The 18067-nt window shown below is 39.1% G+C and overlaps 1 protein-coding gene across 3 annotated transcripts in view; it reads right to left on the minus strand.

Moving 5' to 3' along the window:
• The window catches only part of Uhrf1bp1l (UHRF1 binding protein 1 like), an 80716-nt gene that overhangs the window by 20388 nt on the left and 42261 nt on the right, over positions 1-18067 (minus strand). For 2 of the 3 annotated variants that reach the window (XM_040755086.1, XM_040755088.1), the window contains 8 exons: positions 17604-17793; positions 16216-16356; positions 14379-14549; positions 11165-11345; positions 8231-8314; positions 6048-6230; positions 5295-5398; positions 1818-1959 (listed from right to left, as the gene is read on the minus strand). In XM_040755086.1, the coding sequence (XP_040611020.1) occupies positions 1818-1959; positions 5295-5398; positions 6048-6230; positions 8231-8314; positions 11165-11345; positions 14379-14549; positions 16216-16356; positions 17604-17793 (1196 nt within the window). The remainder of the gene's footprint in view (positions 1-1817; positions 1960-5294; positions 5399-6047; positions 6231-8230; positions 8315-11164; positions 11346-14378; positions 14550-16215; positions 16357-17603; positions 17794-18067) is intronic. The other variant, XM_040755087.1, reaches the window with a different exon arrangement.

Here is an 18067-nt window from a genome sequence, read left to right on the forward strand (position 1 = left end):
TGTGTTCTCTCCATCCTGGAGAGACAGGAATGGTGTGCTCTCTCCATCCTGCAAAAGCAGGAATAGTATGTTCTCTCCATCCTGGAGAGACAGGAATGGTGTGCTCTCTCCATCCTGGAGAGACAGGAATGGCGTGTTCTTTCCTTCCTGGAGAGGCAGGAATGGTGTGTTCTCTCCATCCTGGAGAGACAGGAATGGCGTGTTCTTTCCTTCCTGGAGAGGCAGGAAAAGTGTGCTCTCTCCATCCTGGAGAGACAGGAATGGTGTGTTCTCTCCATCCTGGTGAGACAGGAATGGTGTGTTCTCTCCATCCTGGAGAGACAGGAATGGTGTGCTCTCTCCATCCTGGAAAAGCAGGAATAGTATGTTCTCTCCATCCTGGAGAGACAGGAATGGTGTGCTCTCTCCTTCCTGGAGAGACAGGAATGGTGTGCTCTCTCCATCCTGCAAAAGCAGGAATGGTGTGTTCTCTCCTTCCTGGAGAGACAGGAATGGTGTGCTCTCTCCTTCCTGGAGAGGCAGGAATGGTGTGTTCTCTCCATCCTGGAGAGACAGGAATGGTGTGCTCTCTCCTTCCTGGAGAGGCAGGAATGGTGTGCTCTCTCCTTCCTGGAGAGGCAGGAATGGAGTGCCTTTTCCATCCTGAAGAGCTACAGTGAACTGTTCACATTGCAGCAGGTACAGTGACTGTTACCATAGGCTATGCTAGGTTTTCAAGTGTTGTGGATGCTGATAACTAGAAACATTAAAAATGTTGAAGATTGTTTTGACGTCTACATTAACCATATAGAGATATTCATAGATCAATAAATTTTTGTTAAAAGTGTTCATGATTGTTATACATAATAGACATGATAAATACTTTTTTTGGAGTCTTTGTTTAATAAAACATGAATTTAAGTTTTAAGTGACGTGACCAGTGCAGTAGCACATGCTTTAATCCTAATACTAAAGGTAGAGGCAGGAGTTCAAGGCGAGCCTGGCCTATTACAGCAGGCTCCAGGACAGCCAGGAATATACAGAGAGACCCTACCTTTTTTAAAAAAAATTTAATAAGCAAATGAAGCAGACAAATAGGTATATGGATATGTGATTTTGATATTAAAGTAAGTCTTAAAAGTGTTTTATAGAATTTCAGATCAAATTAAGAAAAAGAAATCCCAACATGTAGAAAGCCAAAAGAAAGAATATTCTACCAATGATCTGCATTTGATTTGGGGGCTTGCATTCATCTCTTCACTCACAAAAGATTCACTGAAGGTCTATATTTTATGCATTGTGCTAAGGACATACCACACACATGCAAGATCACAATACAAGGAAGAAACAAAAGCACATATTTTTAATATTCAAATAAACAAATGTATAATCATTTTAATTTCAGGAAGCCAAAAAAGTTTAGAAAGCTATTTAACTTTAGGAAGCTAAAAAGAAACTTCAATTTTTCATTTTTAATAAAATAGAGTTTTATAATTCTGACTTGCCAATGAAATTTTCCTAAATGGAAAAAAAAGACAATTTTCTCCAATAACATTCATTCATACTTCATTAAACAAATAGCTAGTAAGCACAAAAGAGCAGGATAAAAGCACATAAAATCAGTGACAAATGCCTGAAGATTCCTGCCATCAAAGATGCCACAATACAGAGAAAAAAGAACATATGAACAATTATTAACAATGTGGACAATTTTCATATAAAAAGCATATCTTAAGCACAGTGATAAAAGTAAATTTTCCTCCATAAATTAATAAAACCCAAACTATTCATCCAAAAATTCAGTAATGAACAAACAATAACAAGGTAAGCTCTCTTACTTGGAAAATCTTTGCCGTCTGGATAGTAATATTCTGTGAACTCTATATAGATAGCTGACATTTCTTGTGGAAGATACAGGGATTTTTTGTTGCAGGAAACCATACTTTTGGGGGAAGAGCGACATTGTTCTGCCGTAGATACCTGGGAAAGAAAGGTTGCTTTGACTACAGAGAATAAAGCCCCTTCCAAAGACTTTAACAACATACACACACATCCCTTTCAATCTTAGGAGCACTTCCGGGCTCTTCGGGTAAAGGCACTTGCTGCAAAGCCTGACGCCCTAAGTTGCATCCCTGGAAGCCGCATGGTGAGGAAAACAGTCCTACAAGTTGTCCTCTCTCCTCTACGTATGTGCTGTGTTGTGTGCAGGGGTAAGGGTGTGGGTAACATGCTAAATATACAAATAAAAGTACAAAAATAACATTCAAAATGAAATATTCACCAATCTTTCAGAAAACTAGCCAATTCAGATCTTTATCAATTAAAAACTTAACTTTATTACACAGCAAAACCCTGTTCCAGAAAAAAAAAAGGCTTCACTTTGTATACTATCTTCAGTAAACTTACTATTTTGGGCCTTAAAAATGACAGGAAAATAGCAATAACTGTATATGATTAGTTAATATAGATAAATAAGTGGCAGATTCAAGACACAGAGAAAAATCAAGGGCAGAATAGTTGCCCAGTATGTTCTTTATAATTCATCATAGATTCTCTATTATGAAAGCATTCTAGAGTTTGCAATACAGAAAAGAAAAAAAGAAAACTGCAGGTGGATGGTGATGCAGTCACCCAATGTGAATGTATTTACTATCAGTGAATTACAATTTAAAAATAATTATAATAAGAGCTGGAGAAATGGCTCAGACTTAAGAGCATTGGCTGCTCTTCCAGAGGTCCTGAGTTCAATTCCCAGCAACCATCTATGATGAGATCTGATGCCCTCTTCTGGTGTTCAGGCAAACATGCAGACAGAGTATTGTATACATAACAAACAAATAAATCTGTCAGTCTGTTTACAAAGTTAGTTCCAAGACAGCCAGGGCTGTTAAACAGAGAAGCCTTGTCTCAATAAACAAAATAATAATAATAATAATAATAATATAGAAGTGTGTCAATTTTACAGAAACAACTGATGTAAAACACAATATAAGTATAAATAGTTGAGTCAAATAATTTGTTTTCTTAATTATTTCCAAGAGAACTATTGTTTTTTAAGGCCCTGGATATACTGTTTTCACTCTCTCTACTAATGGATCATTTGTAATTACATCAAGGAAATGTACTCATTGGGCTGGGGGTGTGTACATTCCCTGAGTTCAATCTCCAGCACTGTACAATCCAGGCCAACCTTAGTGACAAGGAGAGCCACTATAATAAAGAGTGCACTCAGGCGGATCTCTGTGAGTTCGAGGCTGGGCTGGACCGATAGCCTCCAAAACAACACAGAGAAGCCCTGTCTCGTAAAACCAAAAAAAAAAGAGTGCACTCATTCTCAACCAGTGACATTTTATCCATTTATTTATTGAGGCTAAGTAGGCAGGCTTGGAAACTGTTCTGTTTCATTTATTCAACAAATGTGAATGTTTCTTTTTCATGTATTACTACTGTTGTTACATTATTGTTGGTGGTGGTGGTTGGTGTGTGTGTGTGTGTGTGTGTATGAGTGTGTAAGTGCACACATGCCACAGTCCACATGCAGCAGGAAGTCAGTTCTCTCATTCTATCACGTGGGTCCCAGGGGTCAAAGCCAGGTCTGTCAGGCTTGGAAGTAAACACCTTCACCTGCTGAGATCCACATGTGTCTATGTCTTATATGAAGTATTAAGAGAATACATTTTGACAGTGTTTCTTCTTGAAATAATCAAACTTTCTGGTTATTTGTAACACAGATTTGAGACAGTTTACACTGTATAATTTAAAAACTCCCCTGCATATACAACTTATGTCAACTTAAAAACAAAAGCATATTTTAATTATAAAAGTTACAAAAATTGAGATGAAATATCCCTATTTTCTGGCACTTTTACTTTTGTGGTTCTTATGTTTCTGGATACAGAGTCTCCTCACTACGTTAACTATGAACAATTTGAGATTATGAGTAATTACTCTCCCTCATTTATCTATGGTTTTACTTAAATGTTAAGATTTAAAGTTTACTTTAAAGTTGGGTGTGGTGATGCATGACTGTAACCCCAGCATTCAGGAGGTAGAGGCAGGAATAAAAACAGCTCAAGGCCAGCCTCAGCTACATAGGGAACTCAAGCTAGCCTATGCTACACGAGAGCCTGTTGCAAAGGAAAAAAAGAAATCAATAACAAGTAAATAAGCTGCACTATAAATAGTTTGTAAAGAAAGGTACTGCAAAATGAGAAAATAATCAGGCCTTTCAGAATACTTAAATGTAAACTTTTCAAATAAAGCAATAGACTTACCACAATAAATGAGAACAACTTATAATTATACGAACCTAAATGTCTTTATTTTTAACAATAAGTCAAATAAACCAGGTGGTGGTGGTGCATGCCTTTAATCCCAGCACTCGGGAGGCAGAGGAAGGCAGATCTCTGTGAGTTCAAGACCAGCCTGGTCTACAAGAGCTAGTTCTAGGACAGCCTCCAAAGCCACAGAGAAACCCTGCCACAAGAAACCAAAAAAAAAGGGGGGGCAAAATATAATTTTGTTACTCTTGAAGATTATGATTACAGCTTAAGTAAAACAGTGCATATGGGGTAGAGTTCTTCACATAAAAGTAAATTCACAAAAAAAAAATAAATAAACTCTCAGCACAGTTTATAAAGTTGAGTTCAGCAAAAAGGCATTTCAGTTTCTTCCACACAGACCACTGTGCTGTAAGAAATTTGATCTCCATGAAGAGCTCTGGGCTTTGTTCATGCTCCCCAGAGATAACCACAAACTGCAATTTCCTACTCACAATGTCAACTGATGGGTGTATACAAACCAGAAGACTGTAGGTTAGGCTGGTCACACTCGATAGTCCTATTAGTGGTTAGAGGTCAGGGAAGACGTTGGTCATCTGCCTTCAGTCTACTTCAAGATTAAGTCAACCACAAAAGCAATACTTCATGTCTGCAGTACACATCTGCACTGTGGGGCTAGGGAGAGACCCAGGGTCCTCTGAATGCTAAGGAGGCTCTCCACCACTAAGCTACATCAACAACCTGAATTTTACATCCAAAAGACTTCGAGATTATGCCCTGGGCAGTATTTCTATGGCAGGTTCTACTTTGTATCCTTTTTCTTTACAATCAAAGTGAATGTAACAGATTCCAGTGAGTTCTGTGAGTAGTGTGAGTGCAGCATTGAACCCGGGTGTACCTTAGGGAGCCCCGGAACTTGAAACAACCTGTGGTACCACTCCCTTGACTTCAGTTTGTCTGATTCAAGACAGTTACATAAATAAATGGTGGGATTATATACCTGTGTTGCTTGAAATGAGAAGACTTAATACATACCTGGTATATATTGAAATCTGCAAGTCTAACAACAACAGAGCTGGACATCAGCTTTGCTTTGGACGGCTGAGTTAACACTGAAGATGCTTTAGGGGTCCCTTTCTCTGTGAGATACAGAAAACTTTCAATTCACTATGAGATCACTTTTCATAGCATCTTCTGTTGTAGAGAAAGCTACAACAGGTGAATGCTAAATTTCTCAAACAAGATATTACATACGAATATAAGTATGCTTTGTAATGCTCATTTTTTAAAACAAGAATCATATTTTAATTATATTTTAAGTCACTCTCTCACTATGTTAAAAGTGAAAAATTAACAAGGCACTTGAGAATCTAATTATTCTAAGTGGATATTACTATTATTGGTTACACTAATGTGCAAAGTGTTGAGGACCAGGGAGCTGACTCAGCAGTTAAAAGCTCATAGTCTCTTGCAAAGGAAACAAGTTTGGTTCCCAAGACCCATGTTATGCAGCTCACAACTACCTATAAATTCAACTCCAGGGAATCCCATTTCCTCTTCTGACTCCACAGGCACTGCACACATGTGCATAAACCCATACACAAACATATACACATATACATTATTAAAAATAAAACCATTTTGAAGTGTTTTCATCTATACAACTATTAGTCTACATCTTTTGAATTTAAAATAATACTTAGAAATAATGTCTACAAAAATACATTCTCATTCTCTGCTTTCCCCCTCCCCATTTGAATATTAGGGCAATACCATCTGGTGACATACCTGTTTGTGTGTGCTGGGGAGAGGCATGTGTTGGGGATTTAGGAGGTGAACCCACATTATGATCCTTCATAGCCTGCTTAAGCATTTCAACGTTGCATTCAAATTCATGTAACAACTCATTAGCCCATCCATTCTTTGTTTTGGTTGCATCACTAAAATACATCCAATGATTACAACTATCTCCTGTAAAAATGAATAAAAGTAACTTCGTTGCATGTATGCATTTTTTTATTCTGTTAAAGCAAGACTTTTTATAAAAGTTAGTCATTTTCTCAAGAGAGTCGATTTTGCTCTGTTTTGAAAGAGGGTCTTGATTGCAGGAGGGGTCACCATACCAAGCTTAAATCACATAAAAGAAAATCAATTTACTTTTATAACAAAATAAGAGTGAGACAGAGGAAAAAGTCTCAAAAACAAATAACCTAGAAGACTTTCTATCTAGAACCTATCTTTGGTGAAACAATGTTCAATTCAAAGCTAAAGATTTGGGCAATTTTTAGTAGATGTTTAATTACCTGGCAAACAGTTACTATAAAGAATCTCAGAAAAACACCAAGAGAAAAATTCTTCCATCAAGACTTGTTGTAAATGACCAACCATAATCTACTAAAGCTGTCAAGATGATGGTTATCAAACATTTAAGGAAACAACAAAACTGCACAACACAGGTTTCATTCATAAACAGATACACGTTTTGAGAGGACAAAACAAAATCTAGATTAGGTTATTTGTAATGACTTAAGAGAAGTTGCAGGTACATACAAAAGACAATAAAACCTGCTCTATGACTGTTTTCTCTTCTGAAATAAGAATAACCTCCACAGTTAGAAAGCTTTACTCTTCCTTAGAAACAGAGGTTGTATCGCTGGGCATCCTCCTATATCCCCCTGGTGCTGGGTGTCCTCCTGCATCCCCCTGGTGCTGGGCATCCTCCTGCATCCCCCTGGTGCTGGGCATCCTCCTGCATCCCCCTGGTGCTGGGCATCCTCCTGCATCCCCCTGGTGCTGGGCATCCTCCTGTATCCCCCTGGTGCTGAGCATCCTCCTGCATCCCCCTGGTGCTGGGCGTCCTCCTGCATCCCCCTGGTGCTGGGCGTCCTCCTGCATCCCCCTGGTGCTGGGCATCCTCCTGTATCCCCCTGGTGCTGGGTGTCCTCCTGCATCCCCCTGGTGCTGAGCATCCTCCTGCATCCCCCTGGTGCTGGGCATCCTCCTACATCCCCCTGGTGCTGGGCATCCTCCTGCATCCCTCTTGTGCTAGGTAGGCATCCTCCTACATCCCCCTAGTGCTGGGCTCACAGACCTGTGACAGCACAGCAGCCAGCTGAAATGTTCTGTAAACCTTCCCAACTAGGACAGGCCCTGAGACACAGCTCCCCAAAAGACACAGGGACAAACAACAGTTTCTAAATCTGCCTGTGCCAACAGAGAAGTAATAGGCACAGACAAAGGAGCCTGAATGTAACAGTCTTACTACTTTTTATAACTCCTGGTTATTATATTTTGATTTTGATTTTCTCTTATTACTGTAAATTACAAGAGAAAAACAAATACTACCAAAATTCAGAGATAGATGTGATGATCAAATTCTTAGTTAACAATAAATCAATCTACTTTGTTTTTGCTCTTTAAGAGAAAAGAACATATCAATACTTGATGATAAAGAGCCTATTAAATCTTATTTACTGATGAATTTCAAAATACAGAAAAGTGGAAAAAATTCCAGTATCATCTAAAAATTCAAACTATTGACTAATGATTTGTCATAAATAAGAAAATAATACATGCTGCTATATTCTAAATTATTTACTAGTTTTAAAGCATGTATTTAGTATTTTAGATAATTTTAATTCTTTCCTCTACTCTATCCACCTCCCTCTTTCTCCCTACTCCATCTGTGATGCTGTGGATGGAGCCTACAGCTGCAAACATGCAATTCAAGTACTCAACCATTTAGTGATACCTTGGCCCAAACTGGATTCCTTTTCCAATCTACATGAATCTCAATATATTTCTAAGACAATTCTACATTCTTGGTAAAATGCTGCCAGAGGAAAAATAATAATAGTAACTTTGTCTCTACTTAATAAGTTAAAACAAATGGACAATTAAATTAAAAAAATTACTGGCTATGTCATTTTAAAAGCAAGATTTGCATATTTTAAATACATTATTATACACACCTGCTTTATGATAAGGATAATAATCTATGGTCAGCTGTGTGAAAGAGAGCTGCATAGCACCTCCACTAATACGTCTATTTGACTCTGGGAAGAGAAAAAGAATTAAGGGCGGGAAGGAGAGGGAGAGAAACACTAAGCAAATATTTGAAACACTGAATTTACCATTAAAAGCTTTACAAAACTCATATTCCAAGTAGCAATAGCAATCACACCTAACATAATTGGTTAACTCCGGTTTATATCAACTAATGTAACTTTTAGCATAGCTCTGCAGTTCTCATCTGAAGCTTTGATGTCAGCCCATGAGACAGCTCAGCAGGTTAAAACATGTATCAGCAAGCCCCACCCATAACCTGAATTCAGTTCCCAGCTCTCAAAGTGAAAAGACTCCCAAATGCTGTTCTCTGACCTCCAAGTGTTTGGAGCTATTTGTTTCAGTACTCAGAATTTTTGCTTTTTTTGTTTTTGTTATTTGAAAGTGATATGGTATGAACAAAGCACATTATGAGTAGTTTCTGAGGTAGTACTCCGTAACAAAAGTAGTATTCTGCAACAAAACCTACCAAATGTGTGACATTTAAACATGGTAATAAAAAAAGTGTCTTGGTTAGTTTTCACCATCTGAGGTTTTTGCAAACTGATGAGTATTTTGGAGCCTTTAGGATTTCACAACAGAGATGTCATTGCAGAACTATCCAGTGTGGGAGACATCATCCAGTGTGTTTATGAGGGAGCAGTCACTGCAGAACTAGAGCGTGGGAGACATCATCCAGTGTATTTATGAGGGAGCAGTCACTACAGAACTAGAGCGTGGGAGACATCGTCCAGTGTGTTTATGAGGGAGCAGTCACTACAGAACTAGAGCGTGAGAGGCATCGTCCAGTGTATTTCTGAGGGAGCAGTCACTACAGAACTAGAGCGTGGGAGACATCGTCCAGTGTGTTTATGAGGGAGCAGTCACTACAGAACTAGAGCGTGGGAGACATCGTCCAGTGTGTTTCTGAGGGAGCAGTCACTACAGAACTAGAGCGTGAGAGGCATCGTCCAGTGTGTTTATGAGTGAGCAGTCACTACAGAACTAGAGCGTGGGAGACATCGTCCAGTGTGTTTATGAGGGAGCAGTCACTACAGAACTAGAGCGTGGGAGACATCGTCCAGTGTGCTTCTAAGGGAGTAATAGCAGGAATGCCAGAGCTTAGAAAATTCTAAGCAAGAATGCTTCGTTTTACCATCTCATTTTGTTACTATGCTTTAACATTTTTTTTAGTTTGTCCTTTTCAATCACTAAAGCATAAGTGACAACTATAAACCAAAAGACATAAAGCAGGCAAAGAAAATGACAACAAATTGCTTTACGAACCCCGAATCTTCTGCTCTGCTGTCCAACCCTGCCCACTTTTTGGCAGTACTGGGGACTGACTGAACCTAGGGCCTCTCACATGCCATCAAGTGTGCTTGCTATCAGAGATATGTATTCCCCCAGACTTAAAGAAAGTTGAGAGAGGGTCTACACGGCTCTGAATTCACTTGTGACCCACACAGGCCTTGAATTTGTGATCCTCTTGCCTGAAGATCCCAGTGGCTGGGATTGTAAGTCTACTACCCTTTCACCTGTTGGTCGATTCCTCCTGATTTCTTTGATGACTAGAGAATAATTTCTTCTCCTAAGCACCTAAAATACTTTCTCAGATTTAAAAACAACAAAATCCAAAGGATATTCTAAAGCAGGCCTGAAAATCCTAGGTCAAATATCTCAGTTTCTAAGGGATCTTCGCTTCATTCTAACACTCACCAAAATGATATAACACTGTCCCTGAAGTAAGCCTGCCTGCTGAACTCTCCCATCACTGTGGGCCATTCAAACTGTGACAGAGAAGACGAAAGTGTGGAACCTGGATTTTCAAAATGACCAAGAGCAGTTTCCTGCCTGCCCTATTACCCTAATCTACTCAGTAAGGCTGAACGCAGGGATAAGGGTTAAAACAGGAGTCAGGTTCCGTATGAAAAGCCGGGGAGACAGAGCAGGAGATACAACATTAGAGAGCACACAGTTGTCTTTATGGGTACAGAGAATATGGATTCAGGGCTGGAGAAATGGCTTAGAGGTTCAGAGCACTGACTGCTCTTCCAAAGGTACTGAGTTCAATTTCCAGCACCCCCACAGCAGCTCACAACCATGTGTAACTCTAGTTCCAAGGGATCCACATTCTCTTCTGGCCTTCAGAGGGACTGGGCACACACCAGTACACAGACACACTTGCAGGCGAAATACCAATACCACACAGGTTCATAGATAGGTGAGTTAACTACAATACTCACTACAGGTAAATACTTTTTTTTTAAGACTCGCTTATTTATTATGTATATAGCACTCTGCCTATGTGCCTGCAGGCCTGAAGAGGGCACCAGATCCCACGGCAGATGGTTGTGAGCCACCGTGTGGTTGCTGAGAATTGAACTCAGGACCTCTAGAAGAGCAGCCAGTGCTCTGAACCTCTGAGCCATCTCTCCAGCCCCATATTACAGGTAAATACTTAATGAATAGACTATAGGATAAAATTCATAGGTAATTTCAAACGACAATTCTAAGTTATTTTATTCAAGAATGTTATTTATACGGTCTTTGTTATTGTTGCTATTTTCAGACAGGGTCTCATTATGTATATTAGGAGGCTGGCCTCAAATTCACAGAGATCTGTGAATACTGTGATTAAAGGTACGTACTACCACATTTGGCCAATTTGTAAACCTGATTTTACTGTTAGCATTGATACCCAACAGTTAATTAAACAAGTATTAAGTACCAACGCCAAATAAAATAAATGTTTTATTTACATACCAATCTGAGTGATGATATTTAATTGATAATATATAATACAAAATAGTTTTGTAGTCAATTTATACAAAAGCCAAGATAGTTTGATGTAAGATTACCTTTTTCTTTTGTGTGAATATCATCACAGATGTGTAGATCTAGATGAGAAATCACTAGGTGATGGGAGGTTTCCTTAACATCATAATCATTGAAGCATTTTACAATTGCATCATTTAGATCGGGAGTGTTGACAGCCTGTGGGCTCTTCACATGCTGGACAGATGAGGCTGCAGTAGCACTCTAAAGATTCCAAACCACATTATCACTACCTGGTCACATCCTCAGAATATTTCCAGCAATAAACTCATGAAAAATGAGCATAATCCAGTATGTTTTGTATCAGTAGCTCAGCTGCCTTAAAATACCTTCTGAATTATATAAAGATAAAATCTAGATTAAACAACTGGAGAACTATACACAACCTAACTGTAAGCCAAATAAATTTCAGTAAATATTTGTATACATTTACACTGTTAGCTTTCCTCACCCTCACCTCTTCAATTAAAGCTTCTTCCTCCTCTCTATTTCTTCTTATTGCTAATAGAACTACGAGTTATCATTAAGTCCTCAGCATCCTTAGCCCTAACTTCTGGAAGATGTAGGTAGGTACTGCTTTGCAATCCGGATTGATATGTCTTTCAAGTCATTTTCAAAAACTCACATTCACGTCCTCTAGACTGGCCCCATTCTCTGTCCTCTCTTTAGCTCATCTTCTGGAATGCTGTCATAAATCTGACTGAACTTCCCCATAGAAAATCCCTACTAGTGCCAAGACGCCAATATGTATGAAGCTCCCTTGTCTACCCACTCCGCTGTGCGGGAAAACTGCCCTGCTTCAGCCCAGCAGGCTGTTCCTACATTTAATTAGGTGACACACCTACTGGCACTCAGCAGGAAGAGGCAGGCGGAGCTACCTAAGTTCAAGGGCAGCCTAAAAAGTATGTTTCAAGTCAGCCATGGCTACATAGTAAGATCCTTGTCTCAAAAATAAAATAAAAAAAAAGTAAACATAAATTAATTAGACTCCCCTCCCCAAAGAACTTAGAAAATGCCACATGGATAAGCATTACAAAAGCGGCAGAATGGGACAAGACTCGTTCGTCATCAGTTCTGTAGATACTTACTTGTTTTCCTGGCTACATGCTCTGTAAAACATTGTTCACACCAACAGGTAGTGTGGATGAGAATTTGTTTTAAAACTGGAATTTAGTGCTTCACATTCCAAATTACATGCTATGATTTACAATGTGCTTCACCATATGCTATTACTTCCAATAATCCAATCCTATTACAGCTCATCCTAAGGTACATTAGCACCTCTCCAGACGTATTCAAAACAAAATAATGGAAGTCATTTGTCACATAGTCATGCGAATCACTGGTTTCTGGCAGCACATATTTCAAATTTCCTGTCTTGTTCCCAGAAGTATCTGTTCCTCCTGGACAAACCCATCACAGCCTGGGGAACTGTAAGAGGTGCCTTCCACTTCTTAAGTAAGGTAAGTGCAGCTCTGGCACGTGCAACATCCAAAGGAAGCATATTCTCAGGCCATCGGAAGAAATAAAGGCACATTAAGGTAGAAGGTATGGAATTCAATTTCCTTAAAATAGAAGCTCAGGAACAGAGTGCAGGGTGCGTGCATGCTGTGTGAACACAGGTCTCAGCGCGCCAGTGTGTGTGCAGGTCCGAGAACAATCTCACCTTCCACCTAACTTGAGCAAGATCCCTCTCATGGCTAAGACAGGCAGCCGACAAGCTTCGGGATTCTCCTGTTTCCACCTCCATCTGCCAATGGCACACTCCTGCCTGCACTCCCAGCTTGCCACAGGAGCACTGGGGCTAGAGATGCTTACATTACGTGTGGCATTTTGTGGGTGCTGGGATCCAAACTTGGATCCTAATGATGGCTCAGCAAGCACTTTTCCCACTGAGCCATCTCCCTAGCTTGGTGCTTCTTCTTCTTTTTTCCTTTTCCTTTTTTTTTAATTTAACTTGGTTCTTCATTAAGACACAATCCCATTATGGTCCTTATAAAACCTCTCTAAATTCTGCAGAAACTCAGTTTGAAGCGTCTGTGCTCCTGCCCCCCACCCCACTCTTTCAGTCCCTCCCTGTGACGCTTATGCAGAACGGAAGTGTTTATAGTCTACTCTTTGTAACATCCTGAGGCTCGAAGGAAGGTGGGGGCACATATTTTCCCCCATTAAAACAAGTACCTACGTACTCATGTAAGCAGGCAGGCAGTAAACAGTGCCAACATGAACAGCACTGAAAGTCTACAATGAATGTCATGTCCAAGTACCATGCTCCATCACCAATAAGCTGAGATTGCTGAGACATAACACTGCATCAAAAAACTTCATAGAAGTATGATTTTGTAACATCTCATAAATTTTACGACAGGAAGTTATACAATTTATTTCTAATTTTAATAAAATAATCAAATATGCTACCCACTGGAAGTTTTCATGTCCTTTCTATTAAGATGTTTATGTATTATCAATCAGAACTGAATACTGGTAAAGACTGAAAAAAACAATGCTTTTTTATTCAGATAAACTGATGCTTCTGATTCCCTATCGCCAATCCACCACTAGCCATCAGAAAATTCTAACAGAAGTTTTGTTTTCAGCTTTAATGTAGCTATCTATGCTGCCAGCCTTCAATGCCTTCTCTTATAAAACCCAGGTTTTACTTCTATTTACCTTCACTTTAAAAAATTAAAAATGGATTTTTTTCCCTCCTGAACAGGATTATTGGACTAGGAGATGACTCCGTGCATGAAGGCACTTACTGGTACAAGTGCAAAGACCTGAGTTCAAGTCTCCAGCACTCACGTTAAAAAGTGGGGCACGGCCAACTACAAGCACTGTGAGAGGAAGGGGAAGATTACTGGGGCTGACTGCCTTCTAGCAGCAAGCTCAGTGAGAGACTATCACAAGGAAATAAGATGCAGGGAGATCAAGTGGGAGACTCACTATGCTCCGTATTCCACGCTTGCATGGGTGTGCAAACACATGCATTATACCATCAAATGCTTCTACACTGTCAATCATTCTATGCCCTGTACAAAAAGCCCCAAACAAAACAAGCACTAGACACACAGTAATGTCATATTTAACATTATATTTAATGTCATATTTAACATTATACTGTAACCAATTTAGATTTAGATACAGGAAATACATGGTTCATGCAAAGGAAATACCAACTCACCTATCTGTTTAAACTAAGTTATACATTGTCTTTTTTTCTGTGAATTTGTAGCATACCTGTGTAGGTTCAGGAGCCATACTCTTCCTTTGTTCTGTTGACTTTTCTATTGCTTCACTAAGAGACTTTGCATATTGCACCATAGCCTTCAATTGGGAATCCGTTAAAACCCATAACAAATCGTCCAGTATTAGAACCAACTTTGTTGCAATGACATTGCAGTCTTTTAACTGCAATAAAAAATGATTTAGAAAATTAATCCAAGAATAAAACATAACACACTTACATTTATTAAAAGCGTAAATTTTTTAGCCGGGCGGTGGTGGTGCACGCCTTTAATCCCAGCACTCGGGAGGCAGAGGCAGGCGGATCTCTGTGAGTTCGAGGCTGGGCTGGACTGATAGCCTCCAAAACAATACAGAGAAACCCTGTCTCGTAAAAAACCAAAAAAAAAAAAAAAAAAAAAAACCAAAACTAAAAGAGTAAATTTTTAATAGGATTAAATGTGGCTATAATTCCTTCATTCAATTAAGTATTTAGGCCTTCAAGACGGCTCAGGAGGCAAAGTCACTTGCAACCAAGCCTAATGACCTGAGCTCAAACCTCAAGACCCATATACTGGAAGGAGAGAACCAACAGCCCTAAATGATCCTCTGACCTCTAAACATAGCATAGAATGTATCACAATTCTCATGAGATAAATAACAATGAAAATGTAACAAATATTTATTGAGTTCCAATAAGATAAGAAGAATATTTCCCAAAGTTAGAGATGATAGTGCTAAAAAAGACTGACAAGTTTTTGAAGTTACATAACATGTGTATAATTTCTATGTGCAGTTGACAGATCATAACCACTTCTATTAACTGAACTCATCCTACTTGAGAAAGTGGAATTACAATCATCAAATACCAAAAGGCCATTTCACCCGCATTTCACATTTCAGGGAGTCTCTGTTACACTCGGAGCAGACTCCCTTCAGCGGACTTGCCTCCGTTACTGATGCTGGTAAGCACTGATACAAAAAGCACACGGCACTCTGTGGAGTCTTTAATTAGCCGTTTTTAAAAGTATCCCCTCCTCATTCAGTTTCATCACCATACCCAGTGGACTCTCGGGCTCCAATAGTCTTAATGCTAGTTTCTTCATTTATCTAAGTTACCAGCAACACCTTTTATGTCTATTTGAGACAGGGTCTCTGTGGAACTGGAACGGCAACTCTGCCTTCCAAGTGCTGGGCTAAAGGTGCATGCCACCATGCCTGCCTCTCCAGCAAAATCTGAAGATTAAAGGCTTCACTACCAGTATAAAAACCATCGGTGAGCAAAACGCAGTAAGAGAAATTTCTCCTTCCTCCTCCTCAACTTCCTCATCCCTCCCACCCCTAGTTGCATTTGAGGACTGAACTCGTTATTCGTGCTAAGTAAGCATTCTACCACAAGTTACACTCCCAACCTGTGAAACGCAACTGTAAGACGGTAAATAGTCAACAAATATCTAATCTTAAAAAGAAAAAAAGTCAGGCTATGGAGAGATGGCTCAGCAGTTAAGAGAAATGACTGATCTTCCAGAGGACCCACATTCAATTGGAAGCTCACAGCTGTCTGTAGCTCCAAGATCTGATATCTTTACATACACATATATGCAAGCAAAACACCAAATGCACATAAAATAAAAATAAATTATTAAAAAAACTAACTAAAAACCAGACCATTGAGCACTTAAATACTCATGTATCAGATGAGGAGTGCTATAACAACTATGCTACCTTCCCATAAACTTGACTGAGGGCACCAGTCCCCCTCCATCTGCCAACACTGTCTGGATACATAACTCCTGGTGTCAGTGTTCCACCTGACTATTTAACACTAACACAAAAAGGCAATCAGACTTACTCTTCTTTTAAGGGTGACTCTAATTTTTGACTGGTTAGTTATTAATCGAACAGGAGCACACATAATTTCAAGATGTGAACTTTGGGTGGCATCTGCTTCAATTCGAATCATCTGCCAATTTATTTCCTTAAATGTCAGAACCTAAGAAGAAAACAGAGATTAGGAATGCATGCTCATGCAAAATGAGAAAGTGTACATTTATAAAAGCAAAATGGACCTTCCCAACTAATTTTTGCGACATTATAAAAATATTCATTATACAACTTTTATACTTTATCAGATTCAACAACATACATTCAGAATTATACTCACCTATAAGACAATTGGTACTTTCATTTAGGAAACAACATAAACAACAAGCAGCACTAGAGTCATGACTAAAACAGTGTCTGAATAAAATTCAAAAGGAGCTAATGGCGCTTACTATGAAATGCTGGACTGAACTTGATTCCTGGAACCCACATAAATAGAGGAGATGTGACTCCACAAAGTCATTCTCTGACCCCCACATACATGCCATGATACAAACATGCATTCACACACACACATATGCACATGTATACACCCGCACACACATGCTTGCAAACACATACACACCTGTACAGGCATAGACACATACATGCAGACACAAATAGTCACACGTACACACATGCACACACATGTGTACACACACACATGTATTCATGTTTGTAAAGACATACATACAGAGGCATAAACACACACACGGACACACATGCACGCACACACACAAAAAAAATTTTAATTAAAAAGTAGGACTCATTACTTCCATAAGGTGAAAGATGTTTATAGGAAAACATTGAAATACCAACATTTTATGATTAAACTATTTAGATTAAAAGTCCAGAAGAGAAAATCTACTACAATGTGATTCTGGACAACCATAAATGTAAGTATTTTATTTTATTTGTGTGTGTGTGTGCATGCATACACACATAAGTATAAGCATGTGTACCATATGTGCATGTACCTATAAAGCCAGAAAAAAAGAGTCAGATCCCCCTGGAAATAGTTACAGGTGGCTGTGAGTCTCCCAGTGCAGGCCCTGGGAACCAAACTCAGGTCTTCTGAAATAGCATCAAGAATTAGCTGCTAAGCCATCCAGTTGTATTTTAAATTGATTTTGTGTGCATGTGTGTTTATGTATACATGTGTGTTTATGTGTGCATGTGTGTTTACGTGTACATATGTGTGGGCACCCACGTGCCTCAGCAGGAAACAGTTCTCTCCTTCTACCCTGTGGTTCCAGGGATGTAATTTATATCATAAGGCTTGGCAACAAATACCCTTACCCACTGAGCCATCTTGCTGACCATTGATGTGATTATTTTAAATGTCTCTATTTATCTAATAAGAAGAAAGCCTGTTACCTCTCCTCTCTGTGGATCTTGAACACGAGTAAACCTCAAGTCTGCATGTTCCCAGTGTGCGTTGACACTATAGATTCGGAGCTGAGATAGTTCAAAGGAAGCATTGAAAGCTTTTGCTCCAATTCTGATGACAATGGAATTGACAGAAACAGTAATTCCCTCAACAACTTTTTCAGCAAAGCCATATTCACTGGAAAAACAAAGCAAAACAAAACCAAAATAAAGTCATTAAAAAACGATGCTAATAGTCTCATAGAGGTTCACATATACAAATCCCTAATATCTAACTCACATTTCTAAAACAAAAAATGCAAAAGAAATCATTCTTACTATACATTTTCCTACTTTTCTTTATCTCTTTCAGTAACTGTGAAAGTATTTCTAATCTTTCTCCAATTGTTTCGGGCTCTAACCAATCTAAAAAGCAACTACAAAACATAAAATTTAATCCATACTATAAAATC

The sequence above is a fragment of the Mesocricetus auratus genome, unplaced genomic scaffold (genome assembly GCF_017639785.1).
Source record: "Mesocricetus auratus isolate SY011 unplaced genomic scaffold, BCM_Maur_2.0 Super-Scaffold_100011, whole genome shotgun sequence".
Taxonomy (NCBI): domain Eukaryota; kingdom Metazoa; phylum Chordata; class Mammalia; order Rodentia; family Cricetidae; genus Mesocricetus; species Mesocricetus auratus.